This window comes from Acinonyx jubatus, chromosome D1 (genome assembly GCF_027475565.1).
Source record: "Acinonyx jubatus isolate Ajub_Pintada_27869175 chromosome D1, VMU_Ajub_asm_v1.0, whole genome shotgun sequence".
In the NCBI taxonomy this organism is placed as follows: domain Eukaryota; kingdom Metazoa; phylum Chordata; class Mammalia; order Carnivora; family Felidae; genus Acinonyx; species Acinonyx jubatus.
In genome coordinates, this window is record NC_069390.1 from 12,243,641 (window position 1) to 12,257,887 (window position 14,247).

At 37.4% G+C, this 14,247-nt stretch overlaps 1 protein-coding gene across 1 annotated transcript; it reads left to right on the forward strand.

Moving 5' to 3' along the window:
- Positions 1–3,579: 3,579 nt before the first annotated feature.
- On the forward strand, positions 3,580–4,548 carry LOC106979525 (olfactory receptor 5B2-like). The gene has a single exon (XM_015077411.3). The coding sequence runs from the start codon at positions 3,598–3,600 to the stop codon at positions 4,546–4,548; it is 951 nt and encodes a 316-aa protein (XP_014932897.1). The 5' UTR covers positions 3,580–3,597.
- Positions 4,549–14,247: the final 9,699 nt, after the last annotated feature.

A 14,247-nucleotide genomic window follows, 5' to 3' on the forward strand; every position in this document is an offset into this window, starting at 1 on the left:
CCTTAAAGACCCACCCTCATTCACAGACAAAATTCTGTGAAATTGGGGGACAAGTAATTTTATTATGTCTATACCACAAATAAGGAAACTGAGCTCTGTGTAAGGTAAATGACTCTTCTAAATACACAGAAAAATCCACGGTAGATGCAAGACTTGAGCCTGGGCTTCCTAACTCCATGTTTATGATCCTTTCTTCATCTCTCCATGTACCTTGGAACTTTGGAACCAATACCTGAGATATGCTCCAAAATTGTTTATACATTCTTCTAGGTCTGAATTTCTGATTTCAGACTCAGTTCAGGATTGTCTTTTATTTTTTTCCAAGAGCAAGGTAAGCTTCTCTGTTTAATATACGCTTTTAGTGAAAAATGTAATTGATGCAGAAGCAGCGAGGCAGCTACCTCTTCTAAGAGTTTTTGAGCTCCTATCTAGTTGTTTGCACACTTTTTCTGAAACCTTGACTTAAGTATAGGATTCAAATGCAAAAAAAAAAACCACAACATTCTAATCCTCAGAGAGTAGGATAGTATTTACGAAATTTCGTGCTGCTTTCCTTAAGAAGTTAGCAAAAATCTATTGTTTTGTGCTGGTCCAAGTCTGTTGGCAACCAGACTTGTGGCTGAACTGACTCTTGAGGTTCTCGTTATGACTGCAAGACCTGCTCAGCCATAACCATCAGGAGACCTGAAAGAGATAAAGTTTATTATTCACAGATCCTGGAAACCACATGGCATCCCTGGGGCCACACAGCAAGGTCATGGATAGGGAGGGAGAGCAGGTCTGGGTTCTGCTTTTGTTGGTGTGGTGGATGAACACCTAAGGTATCTGGGGTTCACACTTGAGTGGTGAATTTAAAGCATAAAAGAGGGAATTTAAAGCATTGTGAGAGAAAAACAAGTGGCCTGGGATGGTAGGTTATTGAAATCCACCAAGATCTCTAAAACCAAGGAGTCTGGGAGGTGAGAAGCTAACTCTTTATCTAGTGGCTGGCAATGTGTTTATTCAAGATAGACATCACCTGATTGGCTCAGTCGGTAGAACATGTGAGATAAACATTTTTTTTCTGAGATAGACATCTTTGAAGTGGGTGTCTCTCTGCGTGGCTCCCTAGGCAATCAAACCATAAATCAGGCACTTGCATTAGAAAAAAGAAAACCTTCTGTCGAGGCTTACAGTGCAACTATGATAGATGGTAAGATTGGGTAGGTGGTAAATTTTTGACTTGTTATTGAAGAGATAACTAACCAAACAGGGCGAAATGATACTCCTTCAGACTCCAGAAGGATCATCATAAAGCTACCAAGATCCTTACTCCAGTTTTACTGTAATTTCCCTACAACCTGCCCTTTTATTACTGGATCATCTAGAAAATCTAACAATGCAATGATTCAAGCCACAGGCATTAAAATCAGTGATATATGGGTTTTTATCTTAACTCGGACTAGATGTAGAATTTTAAGAAGGCATGTAACTTCCAAATCCTTCATTTTCTTAACTGTAAATTAGGGTGTGTGTGTGTTGTGTACACAATTTATACCTTTCCTCTTCTATATCCATCCACCCATTCATCCATCCATCCATCCATCTATCCCTTCTTGATCCATCCTCTATATGCCTGTCTTTGGTGTCTCTGCCGGCCTACTTGTCTGTCGTTTCTGATTTCTGTTTATCTGTGAGATATACTGGCACATAAACACTGGGTTAAAGTTGTTACTAATTCCCAGAAATATGAACTGGGAATGGATTTATTCCAGATATGTGACCCTGAATAAGTTAATACCTCTTTCTGTTGATAATTATACACAATCAGAAAGTTGGCCACAAGATCTGTGAAGGTGTCTCAGCTTCAACAGTGTCTAACTCCCTAGATAATTTACCTATTATGTATTCTTTTCATCCCCACTGTGGCAGTCAGAATAATGCTCCCCTGTATGCCCACATCCTAATCCTGGAATCTGTGCTTATGTTCTCTTACATGGTAAAAGGTATTGTGCACATATGAGTAAAGTTAAGGATTTTGAGATAACAATTTTATACTGGATTATCCATGTGGGCCCAATAAGAGCATTCCAGTCATCATAAAACATGACAAATGCTAAACAAGAAATTGTAACTTGATACTATTATTGAGTGATGGGTTCACAAACACAAATTCTTTAAATTCCAGACATGCAATGTGTAGAGGGGCCAGAAAGAAGATGGTGGAAAATAGTAGTTACCAGAAAATGGATGTCCCTCAACACTTCAAGTATAAATAAAAGGATTTAAACCATTGTGCTTGCTCAAAAACAATCTACAGACTAGAGTCAGCTTCACATATATGGGTTTTCACCCCTCAGTATATATGATCCAGCTACATGCTGACACTAATGACTGTAAGAATATGTCTAGGATAAAATAGGAGTCTTTCAACCCAAACTAAAATGTGGACCAAAAGGAAGAAATTAAACAAAAGAGGTCTGTGTGAGGGTTTTCACACAGAATGCGTGTGACAAAGCCACGAACACGGGGGATATAGGACAGAGTGAGAAATACTGGAAGACACAAAAATATCTAAGTAGGCATAGCGTGTCAGAAAACTCACATCTGAGTAAAGCTGCCGGATGTCAAAACCCACTGGCACCTTGTTCCATCCTAATTATGAGATTATGAATAGAACACATCGGGATGGTTCTGAATACCCACATTGCGTGAACTGTGTGTCCTGATTATTTCATCTAACACTCACAGGAACACAGAGGTAGGTTCCAATATCACCTTCATTTTACTGATGGATAAAATGAGGCTCAGGAAACTTCATTTAGGACCAATATCTCCCAGGTGGTAAATGGATTTCTTCTGTGTGAATGCATGTACACATAAGCCCAGAGGCCAATATTTTACACCCAATTCTGTACCTTCTTTTGCCTTTGTTGACTGTATGTGTCTCTAATGTTGCACTAATCTCACTGCATATATGTACATATATTTGTGGATTGCACTGCTGTGCAACCCCAAGCATTAAGTTTGGAAGAATGGATACCATGATTAAGTGTAAATTGAATGAGATTAAAATCAATTCAAATTCACTGATGACATTTAGTTTGGGAGCCGTTCTGAATGTGTCTAAAGAACAGCTCTGTAAGTAACCAGGTAAACTTGAATACTCAATCTCTTTGTTGCCAAGTTACTTATGATATATATGAGCATAATAACTAATCAATCTAATGGGGATATGGAGAGGAATGAATAAATACACATAAACACTATTGAAGTGGAAATGATTAGTGAACCCAAAAGATCTGATTTGGGAGTTCAAACATTTCTTGGCATGTGGCCTTAGACAGCTCATTACCCTTTCCTGTGACTCAATTTACTCATATACAAAAATAAGTTGGGAAGACGATCTGTGACGAACCTTCCTGTACAAAAGTCTATTCTTTTATGGATAAGTTATCACTAAATTGCATTTGTCATTCCCATGCTTAGAAATGGAGAATATTCACAAATAAAGTATGGCCATAATAAAATAACGCTCATGCTTTTCAATTTCCGTGCAACTTTTTTTTATTGATTATTCTTTGCCACAGAGCGTCTCGTGATTCTGAAATCACATCCATGAAGAATCGTACAGACGTGACCGATTTCATCCTGCTGGGACTAACCGATAACCCAGAACTGCAGTTTCCTCTCTTTATAATGTTCACGCTCATCTACCTCGTCACTCTGATTGGAAACCTGGGGATGATCGTGCTGATCTTGCTGGACTCTCGTCTCCACACTCCTATGTATTTCTTCCTCAGTAACCTGTCTCTGGTTGACTTTTGTTACTCCTCAACAGTCACTCCCAAGGTCATGGCTGGGCTCCTAATGGGAGACAAGGTCATCTCCTACAATGCATGTGCTGCCCAGATGTTCTTTTTTGCAGCCTTTGCCACTGTGGAAAATTACCTCTTGGCCTCAATGGCCTATGACCGTTATGCAGCAGTGTGCAGACCCCTCCATTACACCACCACCATGACGACAGGTGTGTGTGCTCGTCTGGCCATAGGCTCCTATACCTGTGGTGTCTTAAATGCCTCTATAAACATTGGAGACACCTTTAGTCTCTCTTTCTGTGTGTCCAGTGTGGTTCATCACTTTTTCTGTGATATTCCAGCTGTCATGACTTTGACGTGCTCTGATAAACACAAAAGTGAGCTGATTCTTGTTTTTATCTCAAGCTTCAATGTCTTTTTTGCACTTTTTGTTATCTTTATTTCCTACCTGTTCATATTTACTACCATTCTGAAGATACACTCAGGTGAGGGATACCAGAAAGCTTTATCCACCTGTGTGTCTCACCTCATTACAGTTTCCATATTTTATGGGACAGTCATCATCATGTACGTACAGCCAAGCTCCAGCCATTCCATGGACACAGACAAAATCGCATCCGTGTTCTACACTGTGCTCATCCCCATGCTGAACCCTGTGGTCTATAGCCTGAGGAACAAAGAGGTCAAGAATGCATTCAAAAAGGTTGTTAAAAAGGCACATTTTTCTCTAGGTTTTGTCTTAATGAAGTAGAATCCACAGAAAGCTATTAAATCCTTATTAGATTTACTCCATGCCACAACTCAAATGTTAAGGACATTTGGGGTATTAGAAAAAATATTGGTCTAATATTATTTATTTTTGTTGAGGAATAAGTCCAACCCTCTACAATGCAAAAAAAAAAGTAATGGTTTTTAATAAAGTTTATTTCATGATGAAGTACGTGCTTTTGTTGGCACATTCCATCCAGAGGCAAATAATGATAGCAACTCAACAAATTAAAGCTTCAGTCATTACTGAGTGATTTGGAGAGAAAAAAGTATATTCACGTGGAAGTTTGCCAAAGAAAATAAGCATGTTAGAATAAAAGGAGATGTAATTACATATTTTTACCTTTATCTTTTGAGTACCAACTCTTCACATTTTGTCTTAAAAATTACATTAAAGGGGCATCTGGGTGGCCAAGCATCCAACTTCGGCTCAGGTCATAAACTCGAATTTCGTGAGTTTCAGCCTTGCTGTCAGCACGGAGCCCACTTGGGATCCTCTGTCTCCCTCTGTTTCTGCCCCTCCCCCGCATGCTCTCTCTCCCTCTCAAAAATAAACATGCAGAACTAAAATTAAAAATGCATTCAAAAATAATAATGGTGCTTGGGGTTTTTTGGTAATGAATGCTTTGAAATGGTTAATGCCACTCATTAATTTGTACTTTAGCGGAGTAATCGCTCATCCACCTCATTCACCCTTGTACTGGAAATACTGGACAGCCCCAATCTTGCCTTGTCTCGGTATTAGCTATTTTCTCCATGGGCTATTTCTTCACTTATTTCAGAGTTCTAGTTAAATGTTACCCACTCAAGGAGTCCGTAGACGCCTGCCACGAGAACTTTACAAGATAGTGACTCCTTTTCCATGGACTTTTTCCCTAAGCCTGCTCTATTTTTCATAGGCATTATCAACATTCAGCTCTTACATTTATTTCATTTATTTCCCTCGAGTGCATGGAAAGTCCTTTTAAGCAATAGCTTAATATGGTTATTTCACTGAAAATAAAGCTTTGAGCCTTATTTAAAAATAACTTTTCTGAGCATCAAAACAACCCCAGAAATTCCAAGTTATATAGGTGAAAGCGAGTTACAAAAACTCACTTCAAGGGGGGAACACCACCAATATCAACCTGATAATGATCTCAGCTCTTGTAGAAAATTAGCAGTCTCAAAAACTCGCCACCTCTAACAGCGAATAATTCTTCCTCTTTTTAAATTTCCCTAACTGTTCACTTGCCCACTTGCAGCCAACCAATCAGTGACAAATACACCTGAAGACCAGTTAGAACATCTCCCCCACTTCCAAAAGCTATATCTTAACAAAGCACCTGCCAAATATACACTGGCTCAGTATTTCTTCATTTCGCTCAATGAATTTACTCTTTACTAACACCCTTGGACTCCTGCTGAAATGAAATTTACTGGAAATGGGGGGGTTTTTTGATGCAAGTTCACGAATAAACTACTTCTGTTAGTGTTGTGTGCGACATAGTTTTGTGTTTGATATGTTTCAGAAGTGGCAATAAAGAATAATGGGTAAGAAAAAAACATTCAAGTGGTTGGAACAAGGAACCAAGGAAAACAGTGAAAAATCGAATTATGCCTAGAGAAAAAAAAATCAAGTCTCATAAAGAAATATTTCCCATCACCAGGGCTTTGTAATGTCAATTCAGCAAGATTTGTCAACTGTCTGGCATGTCTTCCATTACTCTCTGTTATGAATGGGAGGGTTTTTTTTTAACCTGGTCTAACATTATTTGCTGGGTATGACTATAGAATGAGGTCAATTTTCTTTTTATTTTGTAAGTTGTCAGACCATAAGGGGCCATTTCTAGACTTGATGGAGAGGCAATTTAATCAATTCGTTAGGCTGGATGTGGAACTTCTCTGGCGATTTTAGGGTCTATGGATTTTAGGTTGTCTCCCTGGTGCAGGTGCATAAAGTGTCCTCTGGATGGAGGAAATGGAAAACGGACATTTGCCGATCAAAACATTATAATGGAAAATACAATTAATTGTTTTCCCAGCAATTTCTCTTTCATTCCTGAGCATGTAGCTAGTAGGCTCCATTTTCCAGCTCTCAAGAAACTGAGTTCCTGGGATTGTGTTCCCGTGACTGAAACGTGAGCGTGAGTCACATGCTACTTTCAAGTTAGCCTCCTGAAACTTTCCGTGTGATCTTCTGCTCACTGTCAGTCTTTGTCATCGGCTGATAGAATTCATACTGCAAGACATGGGAAAACCACTAAGCTGAGAGACTCTGGGTCACTGAACCACAGGATGATTTCCCATAGAACAACGAACTGAACAGTATGTAAGCAAAAACGTCTATGACCATGGCACTGAAATACTGGAATCTGCTTGTATGGCAGCTGGCATTATTCCCACTAATACAGAACATTTCCTGTAAGTCAATCTACATGCTGTTTGAAGTAAGTCAGAAGTGAGGGGCTATATAATGAGGAAAACTGTCGAACTGTTCTAACACAATTTAATGCCACAATTATTTATTTGTGAGCCCTCACTCAACTCAATCTCCAAATCAAAACAAAAATGGCTAGCACACATAAAATTAGCACAGGTGTTAGACAGAAAATAGCTCAACATGAACCCCATTCTAACAAGCTTTTCTTATTTATTTATTTATTTATTTATTTATTCATTCATTTACTTTTAATATGAAATTTATTGTCAAATTGGTTTCCATACAACACCCAGTGCTCATCGTAACAGGTGCCCTCCCCAACAAGCTTGTCAATATAGGACAAGCTAATCAAATGCTCTGAGCTTCCGTTGGGGCAAATAATGCCTGCCTCACACAATTATATACTGATTAAGCTAGAACATAGTGCAATGTCATAAACAGAACAAAATGTTCAAGAAATGTTTCCTTTCCTTTCCGTTCCATTCCCTGCCTTTTTTAATTTCCTCCTCTATATTGTCAATCCTTTCCATATAACTATTGAGACACCTATTAATCGTATTGCTTTGTACTTACAATTACTGACTTTTGTCTGTTCCACCTATGTGATGTATTGCACTTATTAATTCGCATATGTTTAACCATCCTTGAATCCTAGGGATAAATCCCACTTGATCATGGTTTATGATTCTTTTCATGTGCTGTTGAATTAGGTTTACTAGTATTTTATTGAGAATTTTTGCCACTACATTCATCAGGGATAGTGACCTGTAGTTTTCTTTTTTTGTAGAATGCATATCTGGCTTTGGCAGCAGGATAATGCTGGCCCTGTGAAATTTGGGAGTGTTCCTTCCTCTTCAATTTTTGGGACGAAGCTGAGAAATACTGGTGTTAATTTTTCTTTAAATGTTTAGTAGAAATCACCCATGAAGCCATCTGTTCCTGAGATTTTCATTCTTAGCAAAGTTTTGATTACTGGCTCTTACTTGTTAATGATCTGTTCTAATTTAAAAATTGTTTTTTTGGTGGTGCCTGGGTGGCTCAGTCAGTTGAGTGTCCGACTTCGGCTCGGGTAATGATCTCACAGTCCGTGAGTTCGAGCCCCACGTCGGGCTCTGTGCTGACAGCTCAGAGCCTGGAGCCTGTTTCAGATTCTGTGTCTCCATCCATCTCTGAACCTCCCCCGTTCATGCTCTGTCTCTCTGTCTCAAAAATCAATAAAAGTTAAAAAATTTTTAAAAATTGTTTTTTTATCATTTAGCCTTGGAAGTTCATATGTTTCTAGGAATGTGCCCATTACATCTAGGTTGTCCAATTTGTTGGCATATAGTTGTTCATAGTAGTCTTTTATTAGCCTTCGTATTTCTATAACATCAGTTATGATGTCATTTACAAATTTATTAACTTGACTCTTTCTCTTCTTTTCTTGGTAAGTCTAGCTAAAGGTTTGGTATTTTTGAGTATCTTTTCAAAAAACCAACCTTGTAATTACATAGATTTTTTTCTATTATTTTCCTTTTATCTATTTCATTGTTTCTGCTCTGATCTGTTATTTCCTTTATTCTGCTAACTTTGGGCTTAGTTTGTTCTTGGTTTTCTATTTTCTTGAGGTATAAAGTTATGTTGTTTATTTGAAATTTTTAAAACATCAGTATGCATTGCTATAAACTTCCCTCTTAGAATAACTTTTGCTGTGATCCATACATTTTAGTATATTGTGTTTACATTTTCACATTTTCAAGATATTTTTTGATTTCCCATTTTATTTCATCATTGACCCATTAAATGTTCAGGACTGTGTTGTTTAATTTCTACATTTGTGAATTATCCAGTTTTCTTCCTGTTATTGATACCTAGTTTCATGCCACTGTGGTTGAAAAGATTTTTGATCTGATTTAAATCTTTTTGACTTGCTAAACCTTGTTTGTGACCTAAGATAGCATCTATCCTGGAGAATATTCAATATGTACTTGAGAAGAAGGTATATTCTCTTCCTGTGGGATGTGGTGCATTGTATATGCCCATTAGGTCCATTTGATCTAAAATATAGTTCAAATCCAAAATTTCCATATTGATTTTGTCTTGATATTTATTCAATTGTTGAAAGTAGAATACTGGAGTCCTTTACTATCATTGTACTGTTGTTTATTACTCTCCTCAGATTTGTTAGTATTTGTTATATTTCCTTAATATATTTAGGTGCTGTGAGGTTGGATATGTGTGTGTGTGTGTGTGTGTGTGTGTGTGTGTGTGTGTGTGTACAAACATTATATCCTCTGGATGAATTGACGCTTTTATAATTATGTAATGATTATTGGTTTCTTATTACTGTTTTTGACATAAAACCTATTTTGTCTGATATAAGTATAGTTACCTCTGCTCTCTTTAGTCTCCATTTGCCTGGAATATCTTTTTGCATCCCTTCTCTTTGAACTTATATGTGTCTTTGAAACTGATATGAGTCTCTTGTAGATAGAATATGCTTGGGTCTTGTAGGGTTTTTTATTCATTCAGACATACTATATCTTTTGATTAGAGAATTTAATGCATTTATATTTAAAGGCAAGGACTTACTATTGCCATCTTGTTATTTGCTGAATGTTTTGTAATTCCTTTGTTTCTTTCTTCCTCTTGCTGTCTTCCTTTGTGAACTGATAATATTTCTGTTGTGATATATTTTGATCCTTTGTTCTTTTTCTCATTTGTTTCTACTATAGGTTTTTGTTTTGTGGTTACTCTGATGCTGACTAGAACACTCTATAGGTACAACACTCTATTTTAAGCTGGTTACAATTTAACTTCAATTGCACACAAAAAGTTTACTCTTTAATTCTCCTTTCCCATTTTATGTTTTTGATATCTCTCTTTACATCTTATATCATGTGCCTATTAAGAAATTATCATAGCAACAGCTATTTTCATACTCTTATTTAAAAAGTTAAGGGGCACCTGAGTGGCTCAATTGGTTAAGCATTTGACTCTTGGTTTCTGCTCAGGTTATGATCTCACCGTTCGTGAGTTTAAGCCCCATATCAGGCTCTGTGCTGACAGTGAGGAGCCTACTTGGGATTCTCTTTGTCTCTCTCTCTTTCTCTCTCTCTCTCTCCCTCCCTCCCTCTCTCCCTGCCCCTCCCATGTTTGTGCTCTCTCTCTCTCCAAATAAATAAACTTAAAAATTTTTAAAAAGTAATTTAAAGAGTTAAGTAGTTTACCAATCACCACATTACAGTATTTGAATATTCTGAATCTGACCATGCACTTGCCTTTACCAGTGCATCATTTCTTTTTATCTGCTTTCATGTTACTAATTAACACCTTTTTATTCCAGCTTGATGGATTCCTTTCAGTATTACCTGTAAGGCAGTTCTTGTGACTTTGTTTGTTTGGGGAAGACCTTATCTCACCTTCATTTCTGGACAACTTTGTTGGGTAAAGTATTGTTGGTCAGCTATTTCTTCTTTCAACACTTTGAATATATTATCCCACTCTCTCCTGGCCTGCCAGGTCTCTGCTGAGAATACCCTGATAGCCTTGTGGGGATTCCCTTGTATGAGATCATTTTTTTCTCTTGCTGCTTTAAACATTCTTTCTTTGTGATTTTAGACAGGCTTATAAACATATGCTTGGAGAAGGCTACTTTTGTTTGAAAATTTGAGGTGATCTATAGCAGTGGAGGTCAGTGACAGGAATTGGGCCAGCACTATGCAGGTGCACAGCTTGAGGGGGCTCCAGGTCATGATCTCACAGTTCATGGGTTCGAGCCCCGCATCAGGCTCTGTGCTGACAGCTCAGAGCCTGGAGCTTCCTTCGGACTCTGTGTCTCCCTCTCTCTCTGCCTTCACCCACTCATTCTCTCTCTCTCTCTCTCTCTTTCTCTCAGAAATAAACATTTAAAAAAATTTTAAAGATATTAATTTTTCTTTTTCATTTTGGATTCCTTTTCTTTCTTTTTTTCTTTCTTTCTTTCTTCCTTCCTTTCTTTCTTCTTTCTTTCTTTCTTTCTTTCTTTCTTTCTTTCTTTCTTTCTTTTGCCCTAATTGCTCTGGTTAGACCTACCAGTGAAATTTTGAATGGAAGTGGTGAAATCAATATCTTTACTTTGCACTTTAACTTAGGGGAAAGAATTCTACCTTCCATTTTTGAATAATAATGTGGTTTCCTTCATAAGTGCCCTTCATCAAGTTGAGGAATTTTCACATTAGTCTAGATTTCTGCATTTTTCTTTTTATAATAAAAGTATGTAAGAGTTTGTAAAAAGCTTTTTTTTAAGTTTATTTATTTATTTTGAAAGAGAGGGAGAAAGTGGGAGAAAGAGGGAGAAAGTGGGAAAGGTGAAGAGAGACAGAATCCCAAGCAGGCTCCACACTGACGGTATGGAACCAGCATGGGGCTCAAACTCACAAACCCATGAGATCATGACCTGAGCTGAAATCAGGACTCAAAGGCTTAACCCACTGAGCCACTCAGGAGCCCCTGTCAAAGACTTTTTATAAATCAATGAGATGATCATATTTTTTTTAACGTTTATTCATATTTTGAAAGACAGAGATAGAGCGTGAACAGGGGAGGGGCAGAGAGAGAGGGAGACACAGAATCCGAAGCAGGCTCCAGGCTCTGAACTGACAGCACAGAGCTTGACCGGGGCTCGAACTCACAAACTGCGAGATCATGACCTAAGCCAAAGTCGGACGCTTAACTGACTGAGCCACCCAGGCATCCCGAGATGACCATATTCTTTTCCTTGATTCTGTTTAAGTGGCTTATGACATTGGTTGCTTTTTGCATATTGAACCATCCTTGTATTCCTAGGATAAATCCTATTAAGTCCTGCTATACAATTATATTATTAGGTAGCTGGATTTGGTTGACTGACATTTTGTTGGTTATTGTTGCATCTATATTCATAAGAAATATTGGCCTGTAGCTTTCATTTCTTGTAATGTCTTTATCTGGCTTTCTTATTCAGGTAATATTGACCTCACAGAATGCGGTTGTGATATCCTACTTGCTGTTTCATGGGCTACTTCAATGTAAAGATACATTTTAAAAATCCAATTTGGGGAAATTCTAGCCTTTATTTCTTCAAATACTCTTTCTGCCTCTTCTTTCTTCTCTCCCTCTGGAACTGTCATTATGCAAATGTTGGTACACTTGATGGTGATCCACAGGTCTCTTAAGCTCTGTTCGGCTTGTCTTTGTTCTTTTTTTTCTGTTCCTCACACTGATTAACTAATTTGAAATATTTTAAAATTTGCTAATTCTTTTTTCTTCCTAATCAAATAATGATCAAACTCTCTAGTAAAATTTTCATTTCAGTTGTATTTTCAGCTCCAGAACTTATATGTAGTTCTTTTATGATCATTTCTGTATCATTATTGATATTCTCTAAAGCTGAGACATAATTATTCTGATTTCCTTTAGCTCCTTCATTATATTGAAGACAGTTGATTTAAAAATCTGTGTCCAGTACAATTTTTACTGTGTCCAATAAGTGTAATGTCATGCTTCTTCAGGAAGTTTCTGTTAATTTCTTTTTTTTCCTTCTGTGGATGGGATATACTTTCTTGTTTCTCTTCACATGTCAATTTTTGTTGAAAACTGAATATTGTGAATATATAGTGTGCTAACCTTGGGAATTCAGATTCGTCCAACTCAGGTTTTTGCTTTTATTGTTTTGTTTGTCGTAGATTGTATTTGTTTGTTTCATGAGTTTTCTAAACTATTATTATTGACTATATGCTTTGTGTGTGGTGTCTCATGCCTCTGTTGTAGCTTGAGGTCACTTACCTGCTTGTCACCTACCTGTTTCCATAAACACTATAGATGAGTCATTTTCATGATTTGACATTTACTTGGTTGCTATACCCTTTGGTATTTTCCATACATCTGAAACCAAGTTTCTTCTGATAGTTTGGCTTATTTTTTGTTTTTGTTTTGTTTAGCTAGCGTTTCTGTGGAGTTACAGACCCTTGGAATCCTTACTCTTCCATTTTTGGGCTTTTCTCTCATAAAGACACTGGATATTGCCTTTAGTGTCCGAAAATGAACCCATGATAATCTGCCAAGTTTATGCCCTTAAGTTAACCATAATTGCAAAGTCTTTGCTATATGGAAAGCGTAACACATTCCGGTTGACAAGATCTCATATTTGGCAGTGATTATTCAGTGTACTACAGATTTGTTTCCCACATATGATAGTACAAGTTCATAACACAGGTTGTCTGGGAAGGGGTAGGTTCTCTCCATGTCAACACTCAAAGAGACAGTTAGGTAGTTTCTACTTAATTAAATGTATACTTACTATCTGACCCAGCGATCTAACTCAGAGATAATTACCCAAATGAAATTAAAATCTAGTTCATGAAAAAATAGGCAAATGTTTAGATATACTTTATTCCTAATTCTGAGATACTAGATGGGACACAAGTGTCCCCCAACTTGGAAACACATAAATAACCTGTAATGTCCATATAATGGAATATAACCAGCAATGAAAAAAAAATTACTACTGATATATTATGGGTCAAATTGTGTCTCCTAAATTTTATATGTTGAAGTCCTAACTCCTAGTACCTCAGAAGATGATCTTGCTCAAAAATAGGGTCACTACAGATGTAATAATTAAGATAAGGTCCTACTGGAACAGAATGGGCTTCCAAGTCATTATGACTGGTGTCTTTATAAAAATGGAAAACTTGGGGAGACATACACACAAGGACAACACCATGTAAAGATGAACAAAGAGATCAGGATGTGATAGCAGAAGACAAGGGATGCCAAAGATGGCCAGCAAACCACCCAGAAGCTAAGAGAAAAGTATGAAACAGATACTCCCTTACAGCTTTCAGAGACAACCAACAGAACCACATTACTAGCAGCTTGATCTTAGATTTCTAGCCTCCAGAAATGTGAGATAATAAGCTTCTGTTATATAGGACATCCAGTTTGTGGTACTTTCTTATGACAGCTCTAGGAAATTAATATAGCTAATATGGATGGGTCTCAAATGCACCATGCTAACTGGGAGAAGCCAGAATCAGAGGCTACATGTGCTAAGATTCTCTTTAAATGACCTTCCTACAAAAGTAAAGCAATATGGACAGAATATGGTTTAGTAATCACTTGAGGGCAGGAAGAGGGTTGATGGCAAAGAAGCTCAGAGATTTTGTTCAGATGATGGAACTCTTCTATATTGTGTTTGTGTTAGTGGTGGTGTGACTGGATAAATTTGACCCAGTTTGAACAGTTGTTCAATAACTACAA

Excerpts from the sequence above, each read along its gene's own strand:
- LOC106979525 (XM_015077411.3), top strand. The coding sequence starts at position 3,598 with ATGAAGAATCGTACAGACGTGACCGATTTCATCCTGCTGGGACTAACC.